Source organism: Gopherus evgoodei, chromosome 22 (assembly GCF_007399415.2).
Source record: "Gopherus evgoodei ecotype Sinaloan lineage chromosome 22, rGopEvg1_v1.p, whole genome shotgun sequence".
NCBI classification, from domain to species: domain Eukaryota; kingdom Metazoa; phylum Chordata; order Testudines; family Testudinidae; genus Gopherus; species Gopherus evgoodei.
In genome coordinates, this window is record NC_044343.1 from 5,216,972 (window position 1) to 5,239,536 (window position 22,565).

Genomic DNA, 22,565 nt, shown 5'->3' on the forward strand with positions numbered 1-22,565 from the left:
GAAGCCTTTCGAGATCCACAGCTAACAGTGTAGTGTCTTATCCCACCCTCCCTGAGCGCTCCATACCTCACTCCGGGCCTGCTATAAAAGCCAGGGGCTGGACCCCAGGGAAGGGATGTTACCCTGCCCAAATAAAGGGGGAAAGGAGAGAAGCTTGAGTGACAGAGCCCAGCAGATCGGTCCAGTTTGGTTCAGCCCAACCCAGCCTCTCGCTGTGCAAAGCAGGGGGGCTGGAAATTGCTGGGTATTAATGGATGGGCCCAGCAGAGCAACCTAAAACTTTATGGAACTGCGGCCAAGGGGGGGCAGGACTAGCTCTTGCTTCCATGGCAGTAGACTGGCCTGCAGAGTCCAAAGGAGAATCCCACCCATGCCAGCCCCTCTCAACCCCGCCAGCTGCAGGGATCCACTCCTACAGCACAGCTTCTTAGGAGTCAGCCAGGGAGGGTGGCTGGGGAGGAGGCTGGAGGGATTTGAGCATGAAGGCAGCGGGTTGGTGGGTGCAAAGACCACTGGAGGAGTCAGGGGCCCTCTTCCAAGCAGAGGGAGGCAGGGAGGGGGGAAGAAGCCGATATAACTTACAGCACAGGTTCCAAGTCCCATCGGGTCTTAAGCATACACGTGTATTTGTGCTTCCCCGGATCAAGACCCTCATGACCACCCAAGGGGCAAGCCAATGTGGAGCCTCGGGGGTTGTCCCAGGGCAGTCTCCTGCAGATCTTCAGTGCAGTTTGCTGACCACCCATCTCCTTTTCCGTGTTCTCAACCCCAGGCGTTCCAAAATCACGCCAGCCCCACTTGCAAAACCATGAGACGAGCAGAAAAAATAACAGGCTGGGCAGGCTTTCTGAGCCTCCCTTCCACGCTCTTCTCCACAGCCAGCAGGGAGAGGCCTTTTGGGGGAGTTGTAACTGGAAGTGGAAATTTTCACAGAGAAGCTGGGGGTTTAAGAGACCCTCCCCGTCCCTAAACGTTGCAAGAGTTCATAGACATTACAACCAGAAAGGCCCATCCTACGATCAGCTAGGCAGCCCTCCTGCAGATCCTTATCCAGCTATTTCTGAATCAAGCCCATGATTTCGCTTTTTGCTCTAGTATACCTGTTGGAAAGGGATCCACCTGCTAGGCAGCGCTGCCCAGCCCTGTTTCTTTGTACTCAACTGTCTGTAGCTACCTCTTGTCTCTGGCCTTATGCTGAGATTGGAAGTTCTTGGAGGCAGGGACTGGCGCTTTGTTCTGTCTTTGTATCCTATCTAGCGCATTGTACACGGCATCTGTAATATACCTAACAATGTACAGGGCCCAGCACAAAGGGGTCAGGCGCCTAGGCACTTCCGTAATACACCTAATAACCCAGTGGCAACCCTGCTTCTTTTTACAAGAGGTTTCTCTGAATACTGAGGGACCCTGTGGATAAAGACAAGGCAACGCAATAAAGAAATCAGATGCTGATTTTAAAAGTCAGATTTTTGTTTTTGTTTTTAATATTTCATCAACTTTACAGGGTTACAATTGTCTTAAATATTCTGAAGTTTAAATACAATCTGTATAATAATGTTATTATAAAATGTAAACTTTCAGTGTTTTTATTTTATTTTATTTAATAATCACAAAGTTTTAATACCTGAATTTCTGCAAAACTGAAATATTTCACCGCGGGATTCCCAGGACAGGCAGCCTGAGGCCCGCCGTTATCAGAGGTAGAATGTGGTTTTTAATTCTTTTTTTTTGTGTTTTTTTTTTACCTGAGTTAAGATATGCATGCTGTATAATTGCATCTGCAGCTGTGTTCATTCCTTTTGCCTTTCAAACCCCAGAGAAACTGATTTTTTTAAAAATTGATACGCAAAAAGGAAAAAAACTGAATGTAATATGCTCTCCCTGCCCCCCGCCCCAAAAATCAAAAAACCCAACCAAAACATTAGTGGGGGGGTGGGGGGGAGTGAGGAGAGGAATAAAATGGGGACTGTACAAATGCAAAACCTACTAAAAATCTAAACACCCCCCCACCCCCAGCACAAAAACCAGTGACGAAGAGTCCTCTGGGGGCCATCCCGCCGGATTTCTCTGTGAAGGTAGCCAGGCAGGCCCTAAAACAGCACGTACGAGTCCTGGCGGCAAGCGCTCCACGGCATCGTCCTAGCCCGACCTTCCGAAGTGAGCAGATGGGCTCAGCAGAACTCCGGGCTAGTGGGGATTTGGGGGCCACGAACCAGAGTTAAGGGGATGGGGGTGGGGAATGACTCTTGGGCTGTCCAGTGTTTGGCATGCAGAGGTGCCCTTTGGCTTGTCTGGGCTGCAGGCAACTCCAGCCCCTGCACCCATCCTCCCCGGATGTGTAGCCGGCTCAGGGGCTGCTGGGTTAGCTGCCGGTAAAAGCAGGGGCAGCCCAGACGCAGAGCAGTGCCCACTGGTGAGGTGGTGTGGGAGACAAGCCCTTTCCACACACTAGCTGTCCCCGGGGTGGAATTTGAGGGTCCCCCTCGGGATCACCCACGCAGCCCCGAGGCAGCAGGCCCACAAAGATGCATGCAGCCCTTTCTGAAGTCAAGTATCTCCGTAGTGGTCGGGTCCAGCTTTCCTTGCGGCCGCACGGCCTCCTGCAGCGAGAGCAGGGCAGAGACAAGCTGGAAGCTACCCTAGCAAAGCTGCCTCTCCTACGGAGCCAGCACTGGGGAGAAACCCAGGTCACCCACCTGTCGTGCTGGGCAGCTTTAAGGCAAGTTTCTCCTGGATAAAAAATCAGGCCTAAGATATCACACCGCCTCCCCCCCAACCCCTCCCCCCCCAATAACTGGAACTTAAAATAAATGACACAGCAAGCAAATCCTGCCCTGCCCCTTCTCCCTCCCCCCAATACCCAGTACAATCAGATCCAGACAGCGGGTCTTTTTCCCCTGAGTTACAATCCTGCTCTTGCTCTGAGAGCCCAGATTGCATAAGAAACACGTTTTACCCCGAAGGTTGGTTGGTTTTGCTTTATACACACACTCAAAACACACACGAGATATAGAATTTGATATAGAATTTCTCCCCCCCCAACCCACCCCGCTTTCTAAGGCTCCTTACACAAGGCGAGCAACGCATTCGTTCTGAGAGAGGTTACGTTTCCAGGCCAGGCACAGAGTCAAGCCTCAAGGGCCTGACTGGCTGGGGCGTCTGGAGAACAGAGATGCCCCCTCACTGGTCCTGCACCCAACATGGGCGGAGAACAGCCACAGATCCCCTCAGCGACGAAGTCAGACGTACGGTCTGTGCCCAGGAGACTTCTCAAGCTACAGGCTTTGGCAGTGAGGAGGTGGGAGAGGGGAAAACCCTTCGTTTTATCTAACTACCGAGAGAGGGTTTCAGGATCTTTGATCTCGCCTGAGTTGCATACTGAACGTAGGCTGCGGGTTAGCAGGGTTGCTGGTCCCAGCGTGCAGGGTCAATGCCACGGCAGGAGCGTAAAGAGCGAACCGCCCAGCGGGAAGGGGAATGGAACGGAGTCTAGAAATCGGTCCCGTTTGTCAGGCTGCAGGGGTGGCTCTTAGTTTGCTCGAGGCTGCCTTGCTCTGTGAAATCGGATGCCAGCAAACACACACAGCCCGATTCAGCCAAGCATATCAAAGGGCTCTGGTGACTCAGGGCAGATGGAGGCAAGACCTATGAAGTGCTGGAAGGTGTCTGCAGGAGGGATGAAGCCCCATGTTACTGTGCCGGCTGGTGGGGAGCAGCCAGCTCCTATCTCTGGGCTGAGCTCCATTTTCACTTTAGCTTTGCTGTTCCCCTTTCAAAGCTACCCAGGCTCCATGAAAATGGAGCTCTGAGGGCAGCAGCCCAGGAAGGCTTCCAAAGCCAGGATCTAGCAAAAGGAAACAGAAGGCGTTGGGGGCTAGCAGGAAGGGAAGGAAAACGGCAATGCGGCAAAGGGCCATAACTTTCTGTGCGTCTGCACAGGACAAGAGGGGAGCACTCAGAAACAGTCTCTTAAAGTACAGATGTATCTATCTATAATCCCAAGTGGCACCAGGCTCCACCCAAAGTCCCCTGAAGTCAGTGGGAGCTGTGCCATTGACTTCAGTGGATTCTGGTGGTTGGCTGAAGAAGTCGAGTGAGCCCTCCCTCTATAAACACCCTGCTTTCTCCATGATGGCAGCTTGTATCGCCAGCGGCCTGCTGCTACAGCTGGTCCTCGCTCACCAGATCCCTTTGTTTCCATATTCTCCCCCCTTGAGCGGCGGCAGAGAGAGATGGACGCTAGCTTGGTTTCTCTGCAGGAGCTGTCCCATAGGGCATTAAAAAGGTCGCCCCTTGGAGATCATCCCACCTGGCTCTTGGTATAGAAACCACCGGAGGTCTGATTCGTTGCTGTGCTGCCTAAGGAGGAACTGTCATGCCAGGAATCTGGCAGCAGTGCCACGGGGAGAGAAGGGGCCAAGGAGCGAGATGCTAATTGCCACTGAATGCATCTACAGGCAACTTGGCAGCAGGCTGGGCAAAGGCACATCAGTCTGGCTCGCTTGGAGTCAATGGGAGAGTTGGCGTCTGTGGGTTTGATACCGGGTGCTCCAGAAGGAGCTACGGCAGCATCACTAACCTAGAGATCGGTGACAGTCTTTTTAAAATACAAAACAGCTGCCTAGTTAAAAAGAAAAGATGCAATGGCCAGGCTGGACGGAACAGAGGGGAGCGGCTTGATGAGGATACACGTCCCCTGGCCTCTAAGGTCAAAGGGGCACTTGAGTGACAAGTCTGAACAGGGAGCGCATTTCTAGCCAGATTTTCCGGGAGGCCAAGATGCCTTCAGCCACCTGAGAAGCCTGGACACCGCCCTGAAAGGCACAACCTCCCTCCAGGATCTCGGCAATAAGGGAAATAAAGGCGTAGCCAAGCCAGGCTCTCCTGTTTACTGAGGGGTTACTGGCATGTGTGCGACCAACAGGCAGGGAGGATGCACCATCTGTGCCCAGGATTTCAAAATGGGTCCACAGCTGAGCAATGAGGCCCCATTGCTGGGCATGCAGGGGTATAATGGAGCAGATCCAGGCCTGTTTAGTTGGGAACAGGGAACAGCCAGCATTCCCCTCTGGCTAGCTCAGCAGTGTCAGCATCCCACTTAGCGGAAGACAGGTCACAACACTCACAAAGATGCTTTCCCACCACCCGGGAGCAGCCGCCTTTCTTCCGCGGTAGGCACTGGAGACCAACGTCAGCCGTGGCCTAAGCAAATGCCAAGTCCACTGAAATCAACAGAGGCTGCACCCACTTATACCAGGGCTCAACAGGACCCTGGGCATCCCAGGTATGTACCCTGAGAAGCTGATACATGCACCGTACTGGTCACATTTCCCCAGGGAAAAGAGAGGAGCCCACTCTCAAGTCTAAGGCCAGGGCAGAGGACACATCTCCACTCCCTCTGCATGACAAAGCTGATTAACGCTTGTACCAGAGAGCTAGGGAGAAGGCTTTTAACATTTAACAGGACTAAATCCAGTCTCTTTCTGCATCACGTTTAAGCAGCTTCGTGGCTCCTCCCTCCCCAGGTAGACAGGTAAAGTTAAAGCAGCATAACCCAACTAGTGGGGACGCAGTTACACAGGTAGAAAGGTGCTCTTGCTGTACGAGAAGGGAAACAGCTCTACTGGTACAAGTCACCTTTATACTGGCTTTACTGTAGCCACACTAGGATCTGTACTGGTATAGCTATAATGGGAAAAACTCACACTCCCAACTGCCATTATGATATTGGCACAAACCGTCCTGGCCCAGAGAACGTGTTACGGCTTCAACATTCCCCACCCCACCCCCAGAGGAAGAATCACCGTATATGACAAAACCTAGGGGTCACGACCATCCTGCTATTTCCATGAGAGGGTATTCCTGGCTAGATCTCAGCTAGATGGGAGATGTGTCTGCTGGCATGAATACCTGGGTTCAGTGACTATTGGTTTAGGGCAACCACTCAGGGGAGCTTTAAGGGACCGTTTATGGAGGGACCCAATCAACTTGAGATCTTGTCAATTTCAATGACCTGGAGGCAGCAGGAGGGTTTTGCACCTGCTCTGCAGTCCCTCTGCCGATTTCCCTGCTTTCACAATCCCCTTAAGATCCACTCTGAGGAAGGGAAACTGAGGCGCTAGGGGCTTGACCAAAGTCAGTGGAAACTGAAGTGGGATTTGGCTCAGGCCCCGCAGAGGGGGAAAAACAGTGAAACTGACCACACATAAAGCACTGTCAGATGCACAGAGGGAAACAAAATAAAAATAACCCAGAGGGATTTTGTCCTGTCTCTAATCTTCAGGGAGCATCAGGTTAGCTGCAGCAATGCCAGGGAACTTGTTCAGACAGAAATGCGGCAAGCCCACGGTGTCTCTTTAACATTCACTATGGAGATTAAAAAAAAACAATCCCAGTGCACATTCTAAAAATATCACTGCAACAATATGCTTCATGGCAGTGCTCCCACCCTTGTCCGCCTAGCGGCACAGGGAGCACCAAAGGCCTGAGGTGTAAAAATCTTGGGGTGTGGGGCCTTATTTTCAAATGCTCAATGCCTGCCACCAGGGCTAGAACAGCATGAGTGCTCAGCTTCTATTGTGACATCTCGGGTCAGTTTTCACAAACCGCGCACGACCCAACCTGCTGGATTCCTTTGAAAATCTGCCCACTTGTTTCAGTGCCGCTAAAGAGCACTGAGCCCTGCTGAAAATATCTAGTCCTCACATCTGCTTTTCGCCAGCAACACCGTAGGAGACATCAGGAAAGAGTCCCCCCCTCCCCCATGCTACGTCTGACCCAGAGAGAAAATGGTGCAGAAAGATGTGAAGCAGGAATCTCCTTGACTTTTATCTAGCACACCTGATTTTTCTGGTTATTTTCTTCACCTGTCCAAAAGAAAAGAAAAGAAAAGAAACCTACAAAGAACCAGTTTGCTGTTTCAGCCCTGAGCAGACGATGAGGTGTGACAAGTATCCAGAATCTGGCGAAAGCAGCAGGGCGGGCGGGGGTGGGGGGACGGGGGCAGAGAGGGCACGTGTTCAGTCTGGATTCTACATTATAGTATTGCCTTTAGATCAGATTCTCTGTGCTGGTTTCCAGCAGAGCAGTGAGCTATCAGGCTGGTAGCTGCTGGCAGAATGCAGGGTCAGGGGAGGCAGTCAGAGCGGCTTGTGACTAGAAAAACAGGCTGGGGAGGTTGGGAGCCAGTTTATCAAATGGAAAAGCACAAAAATCAGCATGAAAAGATGTCGTTTAAAAAAAATCCAGAGTGCTCCACCCCCGTTGTTTGCAAGACAGGCCAAGCTGGGAGGCCTTGGGTCTCCATTCCATTGCTTTGCCCTTTGCGCAGATGTTCGCACCAGTGCAAAAGCACTTTCGCTTCACGCCTACCCTCTGTGCTGGTGTAAATGACAGCAGCCGAGAATCAAAATCAGGCCCTTTATGGGCCAGGGCTATTATGCAGGTAAGGATTCTCTGGTGCCACAGGACAGGGCAGAGGAAACACATGGCTACAGCCGGACACACGCCTAAGGCCCAATCCTGAGCCGTGCTGGGCACGTTCAACACGCAGCTGCTTCGGTGGGAATTAATGGCACTCAGCACCTTGCAGGAGACTTCCCAGCTGGACAGATGAATTCTGCCGCAAGCCCTCAATAGTCTCTAAAATGGAGTTTCTCCTCCAGAATAACCCCGCCCCCGCTCTCACGTCAGGAACACGGCACACAGCACAGAGCTCATTAAATTATGCTCCCTGGACCCAATTACAGGGAGAGAATTGTACTGTAAGCCCCTGGGAACAGGGTTCCCTGGGAGGGGGCGGGGTGGGGAAGCAGAGGAGTCATTGACGTTAATTTCCTCCACCGAGAAATTAAACAAACGCGAGAAAAATACAAAACAGACCAAGTGTAACAGGCCAACCGGTCCCTTGTGATGACGCCAAATTGCAGGTAACTACAGGCAGCTGCAAGCAGGACCCTCAGTGGTGCAGCATCAGTTGTACCACAGATTAAGATTAAGCCTCGGATTTTCAAAGAAGCCAGATGGAATTAGGGGCAAGTCAATCAATGGGAGTGGGGAACCTAATTCCCTCACACGTAGGTCCAGATCATAGGGAATAAAAGAGGCAAAGGGAAAGGGAGGGTGCTCTGGACCGGGGATGGGAAGTAGAGTTTGGGGAGCTTTACCATTCAGTCACGTGATGCAAAACTTGTTTTTTTGCCTCCAAAGCCTACAAGCCGGAATCGCACCCTTTGCGGCCCCTCAGGTTACGCCCGGAGAATTCCTGCCAGCCAGGGCAAGCGTATCGTTACTGCAGGCTACGGGTGTCGAGCACCGACACCTCCACACGCACTGCCTTCCCCACGCCACCCCCAACCCCCTCCGCACAGCTCTCAAACCCAAACTGTGAAGCGTTTGCTGAAGTCCCCTTACCGCCAGTGGGCCGCGACCACGCGCTTTGCTGATGCAGGACCCCAACGAAGCAGGCTGGCCGTGCAGACAGCTCCGCTTTATGCCGCCTGCCCTTGGCTGCGCACTCTGGCCCTGAGCCAAAGCACCGCTGTTATGCACCTGCTAAACTTGGAGCCGTGAGTAACCCCTCCGGCTTCACTGAGGCAATGCCCGAAGCCCAGGAGATGCGTAAGTACTTTTCTGGATCAGGGTCAGCTCAAGCGCCTAGAGGACCAAGGTCCAACAGCTAGCTGCGGAGCGGAGAGCCTGAAGAGGCAGCACCTAACCCCTTTACCTCTATCCCTGAAGGAAACGGATCCTAGAAAAGCAGACTTTTCCCAATGAGGCAGCTATACAAAACCATCTCCTAATAACTGCAGCTCAAAGACGCAACTTCAACCCTAAGATCTCCAAATGGAGCTTGTTTAAATCCCTCCTGCCCCCTTCCACCCTGCACACAAACACCTGAGCTCGTTCAGTGGGGTCACCCTGGCTCTCTCCCGAACCTCGGGCGTCACCAGCGTTCGAAAGAAAGTAGCGCGGCTCGAACTCGACCAAAGATCAACATCAGACGAGGACAAGAAAAAAAGAAAAAGAGGTTACAAGGTTTCCAAGTCCTGCTTCCCTGAACAAACACTAATATATATCGTTTTTGAGAGTTAAGGTTTGATTTTTTTTTTTAGAGAATAAAATAGAAGCTATTTACAAAAAATAAAAATAAAAAGAGAGAGAGAGAGAGATCCAAATAACCACCTCATAAAATGCTGAGTGTAGTTCTTAAAATTAAAAAGATTTAAAGGATTCAAATTCCTCCCGCTTTTGCAAATTTTGGTTTCGGTTTAAAAAAAAAAAAGAAACGAAACGAAAGGTGGGGAGGTTTCATTAAAAACACAAGCCCGCGGGCGTCGGTGCGACTGTGTGTCTGTCTGGAGGTATCCAAAAGAACACAACTTCAAACAGCAACACTGAAAAAAAAACAAACGCACAGTGCAAAGTAGGGTGTCTGTGAGGTAAAGCGTTCCGGGAGGACGATGCATCACCTCCAAAGCTAACAAGTAATGACTGGCTCAGAGTCCAGGCTGCTTTTAATGAAACCCCCTGGATTAAAGCTTTTCTCCTTGCAAAACTTTCTCCAGTCCTCTCAGGAGGAGGGGGAGACAGGGCTTCCTCCCCCCACCCCCTGGGAAAGCCAGATGCAAGCTTGGTTTTTGGCATCAGCTGTGATAGAAGCTCCACGCGTGGGTTTATTTTTATTTTTTTTGTCTTTTGGTGAGATGAGGCGCTGCCGTTAGGGGAGAGGGGGCTAAGGCGAAGAAGAGTTATTAGAGGTAGAGGTTGGAGGGGCGGACGAAGCAGCCGGGGCAGCCTGGGAGACGCCGCTGCTGCCCCCCACAACGCTGTTGCTGCTGCTCCGGCTGCCGCTGTTTCCTTTGCTGTAGGCGGAGGAAGGGAGCGAGGAGGACGAGGGGCCCGGGGTCTGTGCGAACAACACACCTGGGGGAGAGACAAGAGGGAGAGGCTTGGGGCAGGGCTGCTTCTAATTCCAGGGGGAATCAAGCCACGAAGTGGGGAGAACATTCCTTCCTCCCCTGTCCTCCCTGCTAGGACAGTGGGGCCCTGATACATAGGAACCATCAGCCCGGATCAAAGCAGCGATCCATCCGGCCCAGCATCCGTCCTGGTCAGTGGCCAGCGGCTTCAGAGGAACAGGCAAGAAACTCTGCAATAAGCAGCTAAGGAAGAAGCTTCATTGGAGAGGGGTGATTTAGTGCTTAGGGCCCTGGCCTATGAGCCCACAGTTCTATTCCTAGCTAGTTACTGTGCCTCTGTTTCCCCTCGCAACCGTGTCTATCTAGACCGTAAGCTCTTCGGGGCAGGGACCAGCTGTCGCCAGGGCCTGTGCTACGCCCAACAGAATGGGGTGTGGCTCTTGGCCTCTAGGCACTACCATAGCAGTGCTGATTCATGAAATTAACTTGCAAGCGCCTTTGTCCCCAGAGGAAAGAGTTTGGAAGCACATTGTCTGAGGGCAGCAAGACGCGGAGAAGCAGGACCTCCCAAACGCCAGGACCAAAAGCCTGCAAAGGGAGAGGAGCGTCCGGCATGGAGCAATCCAATCCACCGCTGGAAAGGCTGGGAAGGGACTGCAGAATAGGAACCTTGAGACGAACACCTAGGCTCTGATCAGACAGCCGGCTCTGGGCTTGTACAGCCCTCGGCGCGATGGGGCCCTTCGCCCCCGTCAACGTGATCACCAGGGAGATCTGTGTTTTGCTGTTTGTTTGGACCAGTAAGGGGCTGGGGAAGGGCAGGACAAGACGAAGACCCGGCCACGTTCCCGTTACCTGTATAGACGATGCCGTTGATCTCCACTGACATGCTGATGCTGTTCGTGCCGTTGCTGGTCAGGCTCATGCCGGAGTCCTGACGGTTTTCTGCAGCAGGATAAATCAGATTATAAACAAAGTGCTCAGTCAGAACAAGACCACCCTGACCCGCCAGGCTCACAGAACCCTGCAGACGCCACCCCCAAATCCTTTCCACTCGGCTAGTAACAGGGATGGTAAAAAAAAAACCCTCTCCATTTACAGATGGGGGACTTGGCATCTGGGTCTGTCTTTAAATGTCACTGTGGTCCTATTGGACAGGCAGCAGGGATCCACGGAAACCGGTGGGTGGGGAAAAGGACGTGGAGAACGAAAAGCGAGCCCTACAGACAAGGCTGGTTTAGGGGTCTGGCATCATCAGCAGGAGCAGAGGCCCCCATGCCCCTGGGAATCAAACCCGGCTTCACAGGGCACCAGCAGCTTTGGGATTTGAGTCTTCAGATTTGCAGAAAATGGGTCCAGGACATGCTTTTGGTATAAGGAGCGGGGAAGGGCTGAGAGGAGAGAGGGACTGGATGAGACATGACATGGAAGAGGTGCTTGTTTTGAAACACTGGCTAGTGAAACAGCCCTTCCCACACTGGGTGAGGGGAAATGGCTTGGCTGAGCAGCCCACACATCAGAGATGGAAGCTGGAGACAGCTCTTTTAGCTCATGCAGTGGAGACTCGGCATTTAAGAATCAGAGGTCCTAGGTTCAATCCCCACTGCTGGCGACCCGTGCACTGGGTGGCCTTAGTCCAGCGGGATGGGAGCTCCTAGACTAACCTCTGGGGATGATCTGCAGTGTGACTCCCTCCCCCCAAAGGCAGCCCCAGCGCTTCCCACCTGGCGAGCGGGTCCCTTGGCTGTTAATGCGGATGCTCATGGGTAGCTGCGCCGTCATGGCCAGGAGGTTCTGCTGGATGGCTCGTTGCATCAGCCTCTGCTGCTCATCCGTCACCAGAGCCATCTTCTTCTCCGGAGGCTCCCCGGACTCCAGCTTCTCTCTCAGCTGCTCCAGGGCCGCGGCCTGAGCGGCCACCGCTGCCTGAGCTGCGGCTGCCTGCACGGCCGCTGCCTGGGCTGCTACCACCGAGTGGCCAGCCAGGGACACAGGGAGTCGGCTGGGCATGGTGATTGGGATGGGCGAGTCCTCTTCTGCAACAAGGAGAGGGCACAGGAGTCCCGTGAGCTCACGAGGGCTGGTCCAGGCCAGACTCTTCACGTGCATGAGAAACAAGCTTTACATACACCCAGCCTTCCTAGCCAGCTCCCTGCTGCAGGACGGGATGGCTCCGTTGTATGGTACTCTTCCTTCAACATGTTCTGTGTTGATTCACATGGGCATGGCACTGAGGACCAGTGCTTAGACCAAGGGGATGGGACACCTAGGTCCCAACTGCCTTCCTGTACAACCTGGGTCAAGTTACTTCTCTGCACTTTGCCTCAGTTTCCCCTGTGGCAGACTAGGGATAATCCTACCCTATTTTATGGTGGGTGAGCAAAGTAATCCCGCTGGCTCCGTTAATGGTTATAAATTGCTCTGAGATTCTGACATTAAAGTGGCGCCACATAAAGGAGCTGATGTAGCAGCGTGGACTGTGAGCAGGTCTGGGAGCAAGGACTCCTGGGTTCTCTTCCCAGTGTTAAGAGAGAGAAAGTGGGGGAGGGGACTGGGAATTAGGACTCCTGGGTTGTCTTCCCAGCTCTTGGAGGAGAGCAGAGGGGGGACTTGGACTCAGGACTCCTGGGTTCTATCCTTTGCCCATGAATGCCATAGGAATGTTATTAACTCCTCGCTCCAGAGGGCTCTGAAACCACAGGGTGAAAAGCTCTAGCTAAAGGGGCCAAATCCTGAGACCTTTACTCCCTCGCTCCCCCCATGGCCCAGCCCGGGTGCCAGCCAAGCCATTACCTTTCTTTATCTTTTGCCCAGGGCAGATGGGGCCACCGTTGGTGGCCGCCAGCCCCAGGCCAGGCACTTGCAGCTTAGGGGAGGAGAGCAGGCTGGGGGTGCCGCTGGGGGAGTAGGTGAAGAGGGAGCCCCCGAAGCCCTGCCGGCGGCCCTCTCGCCGGTTGCTGTCGATGGCGGCCTGCAGCTCGTTGGGATTGCTGAGCCCTCGCTTCTCGCACTCGTAGGGGTACAGGTACTTCATGTATCTGCCAGAGGAAAGGTCCCGCTCAGCCCACGGCACCAGCCGCCCCCTGCTCGCCCGAGAAACCTCCCAGCCCACTCGCCGAGGAGGTGGCTCCCGCAGGCCAGCTGCTAAGGCGGGCGCCTGTCGGCGTTAATCCAGAGGTGCCTTTTCCCCAGAGCTGTGCCGCCTCCATGCCTTCAAGCGACAGGGATTTCTGTAGCTCCAACCTCTCCCCATCTGGGTGGTGGAAGCAGGAAGTTTGGAGACACCGACACTCTGTCCTGCACCAGCCAAACCTTGACAGGGGCCAGTCCAGATCAGCCTCTGGCTACAGACGCCCCTTTCTCCATCCGGGGCGGGGAAGAGAGAGCGGGTGCAGATCCAGCAGGAAGCAGAGCAATCTGGAAAATGGGGAGGGGACCCAGCATCCCACACACTCAGCCCCACGATGGGCTGTGGCCGAGTGCCACCCCTTAAACAAACAGTAGATGATCCCCCGCCACCGCCGCCTCCTCCGGCCCTTGCTGGACTAAGGAACCGCGGCTGGGATCTCCCACCGCTGCAGCAAGCTGGGATCGAGCACTAGGCTCGCTGGATGGAAGGGCAGGGCGGCCTCCCACCTGCCCAGGGAAAGCCCCCTCCCGCCCCCTGGATCGCACGGCACTTACTGAGTGCGTAGCGTGAAGGCAGCGCTGGTGATGGAGGTGGGCAGGTTGAGCCCTTTGGTGATCTCCCGCCACAGCTTCTTGTTGATCACTTCCACCAGGCCCCCCTTCTCGGTCACCAGCACGTAGAGCATGTAAAGATCCAGCACTTGTTTGGCCATGATGGGGATTCGGTTGACGGGGGTCCCTGTGGGGTGGGGGTGAAACGGAAGAGAAAGTTGCAACTGGGACGTAGAAAACCTGGATTCCATCCCTAGCTCTCGGACAAGTCACCTCCCTGCTCTGCACCAGGGATAGCTCAGTGGTTTGCACATGGGCCTGCTTAACCCAGGGTTGTGAGTTCAATCCCTGAGGGGGCCATTTAGGGATCATGACAAAAATCTATCTGGGGATTAGCCCTGCTTTGAGCAGGGGTTGGAATAGATACCTCCTGAGGTCCCTTCCAGCCCTGATAGTCTATGAATACCTCCTTTCTAGCTTTTCAGGGCAGGGACTGTCCCTAAGAACATGTATATTATAGAACCTAACACAATGGGGCCATGATCTCAGCTGAGGCCTCTGGGATCTACAATAATGTGTGATTAACACAAAGAAGGAAAAACTTGCCCTTCAGATGAGATCATCTTTATCCTGAGTGTGCCTGGGACATGTTTTTGAAGAAAGTCCTTTTCGTAGCAGCATGGAAAGGTCCCCTAAATGTCACTGGCTGTTTCATTTGCGCTTAGCACAGGAATAACCCCAGCCCCCTTCCCAGCACGCCCGGCTGGTATCCGATTGTGGGTAGGGGAGGGTTTGCATATTTGCACGGTACTATTTAAACATTTTTTTATTCACATCCCTGCCCCTACTCTGCTGGGCTGGGGCCGGTTATGCACACATTTGAAGGAGCCTGGTGTATTGAACTGGGCTGATATAGAGACCCCACTGCTTATCCAAAGGGGTAATTTTCTTGGACTTATCTGCCGCCCTGCCCTGGTCAGCAGCAGTTCCTGGGAAGTGGTAGGGGGCAGGGAGGTACCACAGAAGTGACACGGCGGCAGATAGGAAAAGGATGTGACGGAGCAAGAAACCCAGCCCTCCCCGCACAGGATACTCTGGCCATTTTCCACCGCTCTGTCTTTGCATTAGCGTCAGACACACGTCACTCTCCCCAGACCCTCGCCCTGAGACGGCAGCAGCTCCTCCGCACCTCCAGTGTGGGGAGAGGAGCTTACAGACACCAGCTGGGTCGAGTCCAGCAGCTGGCACTAGCACTCAAAGCCCGGCAATGGGGCTTTTAAGTGGACGAGGGAATTAGTTATAGAGCGGAAAAGACAGAAGCCACCGTCCCAGAGCATGAGACACCAAACTGTTGTGCAATGGACCAGAAGGGCCAGTCTACTCTGGTGAGCTGGATTTAAAAACCCACGAAGGATCACAGCTGAGACACCGCTCTTGGCTGGGCCAGAGGGGGCGAATGGGCCAATGCCTTCAAATCTGCTTTCACACCCCAAAACGGAGACTAGGGGCCAACCGGCTTGAGCCCAAAACTTTCCCCGAGAGTCTCTCTCTCCCAAACAGGGCTACAGAGTGTCCCCCACCTTCCCAGCCCCCAATGCCCCAGGAGGCCCAAACTTGTAGGAGAGTCAGTGTCATTCCTGATAAAAATTCCGGGTTAGGAGCCAGGCCAAGGATACTTTAAGGATGTGTCTATTATAAAAACTGGATGCAGACCATTATAGAGAGGAGATGATATCATCTCACTCTTTTCTTGTGCTCCCCTCCCCTAGCTTCATCCATTTCTTTCTTCGCTTACACGTAGATTGTACATTTTTTAGAGAGGGGCTGACGTTCTGTTGTGTGTTTGTGCAGCACCTAGCGCAATGCAGCCCTGGTCTAGGACTGCAGCTTCTAGGTACTTCAGTAATACAAATAATTAATAACAACATGCCTGGTGACCCTCAGAACACAGGAGGGAGGGCCTGCCCGTACAGCTGACTGTCTAAGAAAGATCTTACATTTGGTCGTTTTTCTTTCAAAAACAATTTTCAATGAAAAAGAGCCTTAAAAAAAAAAGTCTCTGGGGACCCCTCTCCCTCCAGAAAACGTGAACAAGATTTTTCATCAACATTTTCATTCTGTTTGGAATGTTCCAGTTTTTCAATTTTTTTTTTTTTTTGCTTTTAAAGCCAAACCTTTGTTGTTTTGTCAATGCGCCCCCTACCCAGGCTATCTCCTCTCCCATTTGTCGCAGGAAAGCAGGAGGGGGGTGAGAAAAGGGGGGAGGAAGGATTTGAAGTTTGCATTTTTTATTGGAAAACAAACTTTTCCATGGAGGGGGAAAAAAACAACCAACCTTCTCCCCCACTCGCCCTCCAAAAAAGAAAAGTTTTCTGCAAACCCCCTTGGCTCCCCAGCTTCCTACAATGCAGAGCAAAGAGCGTCTGAGCCAAAGCTAATGGAAACCTTTCCAGTGGACTTTAGATCAGGCCTGTGGGGTTTGCCCTCTGAAGGCTGAGAAAAGTCAGGTTGGCTCTAGCTTTTCCCCACACCTGCCCTGGGAGATCCAGGCCAGCGGGATCTGTACCCTGAGCTGTGAGAGGGGGAGAGAGAGTCTGTGTGTGTCTGTGAGAGAGAGAGACGGATGAGATGGGCAAGGCACCCTCAGTTATATGATACAAGAAATCAGATAAGCAGTACAGGAACTTCCCCTAGAGGGTGCAGTCCCCACTGTTCACCCCACCCCAGTACAGTGCCTCCTTCTGACACCATGGAGGTGCGGTGAGCTCAATCTGGATCACACTCACATGGTCGCAAGCCAGTTCTTACAGTGGGATCTCTGCAGACCTCGCATCATTAGTGTATCAATGGCAGCTGGGGCTCTAGGGTTTGATGGCCCTCTGAGACTGACTTCCCCTCCTTGCCCCATAGGGCTAAACAAGGGGGTGGGGTAAGTGCCAACACTGCATGCAAGACAGCCTCTGCCCATCAAGCTTACAGGTCGCGATGGATGGACCACGTGGTTCCAACCTAATGGGTTGAAGCTGCCCCAGCCCCTGTGCAGGCAGAGGTCCCTGACCTCAGCAAAAGGCATGTGTGTGGGGGATGATGCTAGGACCCCATGCAAGGGATCTGCACGTCCCTGAACCCAGCTGCCTGGCGCCTAGCTGGATCCCGGCTCATAGCAGGGGAGGGAAGGAGAACTGGGACCTGATCCAAAGCCCGCTGAAGTCAGGGGGAAAAAGCTGCCTGTGACATTAATGGGGTTTGGATCACGTCCTTGGGATGTGGCCAACCTGGGTCAGCCAGCGACGCCCGATCCCAAGGAGGCGGCATTGTAACGCCGGGCTGCAGCAGCAGCTGGATGGGAGGGCGGCCGCTGCTTCGTGGTGCGTGGGCACTGGGGGAAGGATCCGCCCCACCCCAGCCCTCTACTGAGTCCCAGCTCCGTATAGCCTGATCCAGCCCATCGCAAGCAGGGCTGGGCCTTCGTGTGCCAACAGGCGTCCTGGCACCAGACGCGCTGGTCGTACATCGTCCATTCAGGGGCCGGAAGCCGAGCCTGCTGTGCCAGAGCCAGAACGTCTGCGGTGGCTGGTCCCGGACCGTGGCACAAGCTGCCTCAGGAACAACGGCCCATCCCAAACCTCCCCACCTTCCACTCCAAGTGCCAGGCGTGTTATCTCTGACCAGCCTTCGCGACCATCGACACAGAGCAACATATGTGCTAAAAAAAACCCGACCAACTCCGCTGCCCATATGTCACAGCCAGTACGGGAGGGATGTCAGGTGCATGGCTTAATACACAACTGGGAGGCGCTCGGATACTCGGGTGAGGAGCCCGGTCTAAGACTAGAACTGCAGGCGGTCCCTGGATTGAACTGGCCAATTCTGAAGGGGCACACTACGAACACCGGCGCAGGACCCAGTCGGAAGCTGGAAAAGAAACAATCCACTGAGCAATCGTGAACAGACATTTGTCAAAGAAAAAAACCACCATCACAATGACAACCAAACAACACAACACACACTCTCTCTCTTACACACACACACAATTGGTTTGTGGACGAATTTCCCCATCCGTAGAACAGTCATCTGCAATGAATCACGTGACCAGCTTTAATGCTACACTTAGCAAACAGCTAGTTCCAGCCAGGGTCATTCTGAACCTACCACCCTAGTACAGAGCTGGGGCCAAGCATGGACGGGAAAGGGGCGGGGGTGTGAGGGGGAGTGTGGACACAGGATGTTTATATAAAGCGGCAGAGAGACCACATATAGTCAGGGAGGGGGCTGGGCTGTAATACATCCATTCACCAATAGCTGCCTGAAGAATCATGCTGATGATTCAATCAGACAAGTTGGGGGAGGGCTGGGGGGTGTCTTGATCTCTGGTTTATTGTACAGGGGAAGGGTGCAAAGGGTGGGGGAGGGAGGTGGCAAAGTCTGAAGTGGGGGGGGGAAGCCAACGAGGATTTCTCCTCTCCCGCTTCTTCCGTTATTGATTTATTGCCTTTTTAAAAGCAAGAAACAAAATCCCCACCCCGTGGTGATGCTGCTGGTTTATGGCTGCTCCCCGGAAGAAGGGAAACAGGCCAGCGGTGGAGGGGGCATATTGTTAAACCGCAGCTACTTAAATGGTGCTGATCACGGTTTGTCCCTGGGAAAGCTTGCTCAGCTGCAGTTGTTGTCAGCAACAGAGATTGTTGATACGGTGGTAGCACCTTGAGGCTGTAAGAGATCAGGGCCCTATCGCTGTGCATGTGCAGACCACAGGGCAGTCCCTGCCCCAAAGAGACAGACAAGAGAGAGGAAACAGATTTCTCCTCCTCATTTTACAGATGGGGAAGGGAGATTAAGTGACTTGCTCAAGGTCACTCAGGGACACAATGGCGGAGCTGGAAATGAAGTCTGGATCTCCTGAGACCCAGCTCAGTGTTTTAACCTTATGGGTCAGATTTTCAAAAGAATGTGCTTTGTTCGTTTAAAAATCTGGTCACTTATTCTGGTCCCTAACCAGGAGCCGAGGGCTTCCGGGGTATGTCTACCTGGCCAAAACAGACTCATGGCAGTGAGTTTCAGAGCCTGGGTGAACTGACTTGGGCACGCAGGGCTAAAAATAGCAGTGCAGACATCCAGGGTGTGGCTGGAGCTCAGGCTCTGAAACCTGGTGATGGGGGAGGGTCTCAGGGGAACCCAGGCTGTTCTGAACCCTTGTGAACAGCAGCCAGCCCACAACCCAAGTCCCTAGCTCCCGTGTTCCTATCCTTATGTCCACCATAGCCTTGCCCCTACTTGGGCCAAGCAGCAGGTCTCAGCGTGAGGCTGAACTGGACAGTTCACACCTCTTAGTTCAGACTGTCTGCAGACTCAGGCAGACATTCCCACGTCAGATACACTCAGGTCCCCTCTTCAGCTCTTAAGATTGCTAGCAATGTTAAGGCTGGCTGGCTCACATGGTTCAGAGTCTAACCGATCCCCATATGTGGGCCTGGGAAGGAACTGCCCACAGGTCAAACTGGCAATGACCTTGAGGATTTTTTGCCTTCCTCTGCATCACGCAGGTGCGGGTCACTTGCCGGGATTATCGGGGCACATCTCACTTAATCGCTTCCCCACCATTAATAAAGGAGGGCAGCTGTGATTTGTGTGATGTGTGGGGAGGGATAGCTCAGTGGTTTGAGCATTCAGCTGCTAAACCCAGGGTTGCGAGCTGAGTCCTTGAGGGGGCCATTTAGGGAACTGGAGTAAAAAAAGTCTGGGGATTTGTCCTGCTTTGAGCAGGGGGTTGGACAAGATCATGGGTGCCATAGCACTCACCAGGCATCTATGTGCACCTGTGCACTGTCCAGTAGACAAGCAGCTGCTGAAATGCCACCAAGAAGCATCATCATCCAGCGGCGTCACCACCAAAATGCCACTGATTTTCAGCGGCATTTCAGCAGCGACGTCTATTGACGTTGCTGCTTCTCAGCAGCATTTTGGCGGATGCTCGTCCGCCAGCCACGGTCCTCAGCTGCTCATCATTCGGCACTTGCCAGATGAAAACGGTTGGGGACCACTGGACTAGATGATCTCCTGAGGTCCCTTCCAACCCTGATATTCTATGATAATTGTTATTTGCTGACTTGCACAAGCAATGCTGTGATGAATCTGCCAGCACCTGCATGGGAGTTTATGATTGATGTGCCAGCCCAATAGAATAGCCGGTGGCTTTTCTCCTTCAATAAGGCTAAACATATTTCCCCAGGACCTGGGTGCGATTTCTGAGGAGGGCAAGGCCAAGCGTGTCAAACACACAGGTCTCGTGTTTAGCCTGTACCTGGTCACCCTCCACGGCAGCCTTGCTAGGTAATTCCAAGAGGCGTGAATTTGTTCTGCAGGCTCAATGCTCATGCTCAGACCAGCCACCTACCCTCCAAGATTACCACTGCCACGTAATCTCAGCCTGCCCCCCTGCTGTTCACCACCTCACATTGTTCTCCACTATATTCTGCCGCCAAACCCGTGCAATCTGCTTTTGGCATCCTCCTCACGGTGGTTTTGGCAGGCAGCGCGGTTGAGTGATGCGGGCGTGGGGCTGGGAGTCGGAACTGCTAAGTTCTGTTCCTGGCTCAGCTGAGGCCTGTGGGTGACCCTCTGGAAAGTCACAGCCACTCTGTGCCTCAGTTTCCACCCCCCAGCCCTTCTGGAAAAGGCAACAGTGATGCTCTTTCAGGAGCTTTGACAGCCACCGCTGAAGAGCGTTACATAAAGTATTAATTACTACAGGATGAAATCAAACCCTGTCCTCTTATGCTCCCCAAAACTTTCCCTCCGACCATGGGAAATTAGCTTCCGAGACCAGCTTTCCAAGGTTCCTGCACACAGTAACAATATCCTCCACGAATTCCAGCCGCTCGGCTCTGGAGGGTGACCTTTCCTGCCTTGGAAACGTGTTAATTTCAGCCCTGCAATTGCTGGGGCTCCTCCCTTCCCTCCCCCAGTCGAGGAGAGTCCACACCTTGCTGGCTGCATTGTTTGTGGAAGCGCTAGGGGCTGGGAGAGGACCCAGAGGATGGAATAAGTAAACTTGGCCGATTCTTCCCCCCCCTCCCCGTTTCCTAGATGCTGCCTGCTTGACAAAAGGCCCCACGCAAGCAAGCGGCAGCACTATCTGCTTTCCTTGGGAACCCGAGCCCGCCACTAAGGCAAACAGCCCTCCCCCCCATTGTAAATACAGCTGCAGAGTCGTTTTTGCATCTCTGAAGCGGCTGGCTGGAAATCTCCTCCCTGACCCATGGCTGCTTGGGAGATGGGGACCGGCTTCTCCCCCTCAACATGCCTCTGTCCTGCCACCGTCCCTCTCAAAGGGGAAGGTTTGAAACCAGCTGGGCTCAACCTTCCCCCTACCTCCCCTACAAGCCCCAGGCTGCCGTACAAAAACAGAACAAGAGGACAGCCCCTGACCCAAAAACCTTACAAGCGCTAGTTCTACTTTGGGCCCCCGTGAGCTGGTCTACTGTTTTTCACTCCCACTTGCCCTGTCTTATCCCTGCAAGATATTATCCCAAACCTGGGGCACTTGTCAGTTCCTGGCTATCCTTACATTGCATGCTACACCCAGGGTAGAATTCAGATTCTCCTGGTCCAGCAGCACAGGCTGAGCTAAAGGAGACTCTCTGTAACCTGTGAGCTGCTCAGGGGCCTAAGACACACACACTGACAGTTCCAATTCCATCCAGTAGAGGCCAGTAGTGCACACGGACACGAGTGACTTCAATGCAGGTCACCAGCTCCTCGGTACAGAGTCACACGCACCGGCGGTGACATTCTCATGATGTGTCTTGGAGCTGGCATCTCCGTATGTGCCGCAAGATTTCCTGCTCTGCTTTCCCAGCCCATAGAGGATGGGCCAGGGCACTGTCTTTCACGGTGAAGCCTCTCCTTGATCCCCTTCCCCATATGCTCCCCGCTGAGCCTCTCTCCTACACCAATAGGGCCAAATTTGGACCAAATGTAGCTTCTGGCAAACACTACAACTGCTGGGATTCTGCTGCTGTGAAGCTTTAAGGTCTGTAGAAATGTTCTTACTTTTTTTTTTTTTAAACAAAATTAAAGGCCAGTGGAAGCAGTTTGACACAACCCAAAGGCTGCAGGGCCAGGCTCCTGCAAAAGGAGCCTGAACAAGAAAGCCACGCAAAACTGATAAGCAAAGTGAAAGTGGTTCCTCTATTTCCACTGTCCACACTAAGAAATGCAGGAAGAGAACAAACCAACCAGCGAAACTGGCTCAAACTCTGTCAGATTTAATCATCCCAACTGTTTTTGTATCAAAGAAGGGAATTAAATATATATATTCCTAACTTGACAGCGCCTCTTTGATGTCATAAGCCTAGATATGGCAAAAGTGACATGCAGTTTGAGGTGCCTGACTTGAGACACCTTCATTGGATCTGATTTTCAGACAGTGGCCAGGTCGGCACTTCTGAAAAAGGAGGCACGAAAAAAAAATCTCTAGTCGCTTTTGAAAATATCAGCCCAGATTTTTCATCCGTGCTATGGCATTTGCCACGGAGTCGCTTTGCTGTGTTGACTCTGTTCGTTGTTATTGCTCGGTGTGAATGCACCAACTCCCTGCTCCCGAGCCAAAAGCATGTTTGAAAAGCACATCAGGGCTCTGAAGGAGCGGCTGGAAATCATGGATTCTATCCATGGAGTGAAGCTGCACGGGAGGAAAAGGGATTCCAGCAGCCACTTATCAATCCTGGTAGCAAAGTTTCTGATGCAGCATCGCATCCACTCAAAAATATTAAGAGATGCACAGCAGGATAGATGGGCAGAAGAGACAAGGGAGCAAATTAATGCTCAGTGACCAAATCAAGAATGCTGCATCCGTGCACAGCAGGCAAGGGTCTCCGTTACAACGGGGCGGGAAATAAGGAAACAAACCCCAATTAAGAAGGGAGAGGCGCTTGCCCAGAAGCAGGGACAGGGGAATATCAA

At 53.0% G+C, this 22,565-nt stretch overlaps 1 protein-coding gene across 1 annotated transcript in view; it reads right to left on the minus strand.

Moving 5' to 3' along the window:
- Positions 1-1,466: 1,466 nt before the first annotated feature.
- The window catches only part of ARID3A (AT-rich interaction domain 3A), a 93,975-nt gene continuing 72,876 nt past the window's right edge, over positions 1,467-22,565 (minus strand). The window contains 5 exon segments of the mRNA XM_030540255.1: positions 1,467-9,924; positions 10,776-10,865; positions 11,645-11,956; positions 12,714-12,958; positions 13,605-13,788. Of these exon segments, the coding sequence (XP_030396115.1) occupies positions 9,734-9,924; positions 10,776-10,865; positions 11,645-11,956; positions 12,714-12,958; positions 13,605-13,788 (1,022 nt within the window). The 3' untranslated portion in view covers positions 1,467-9,733.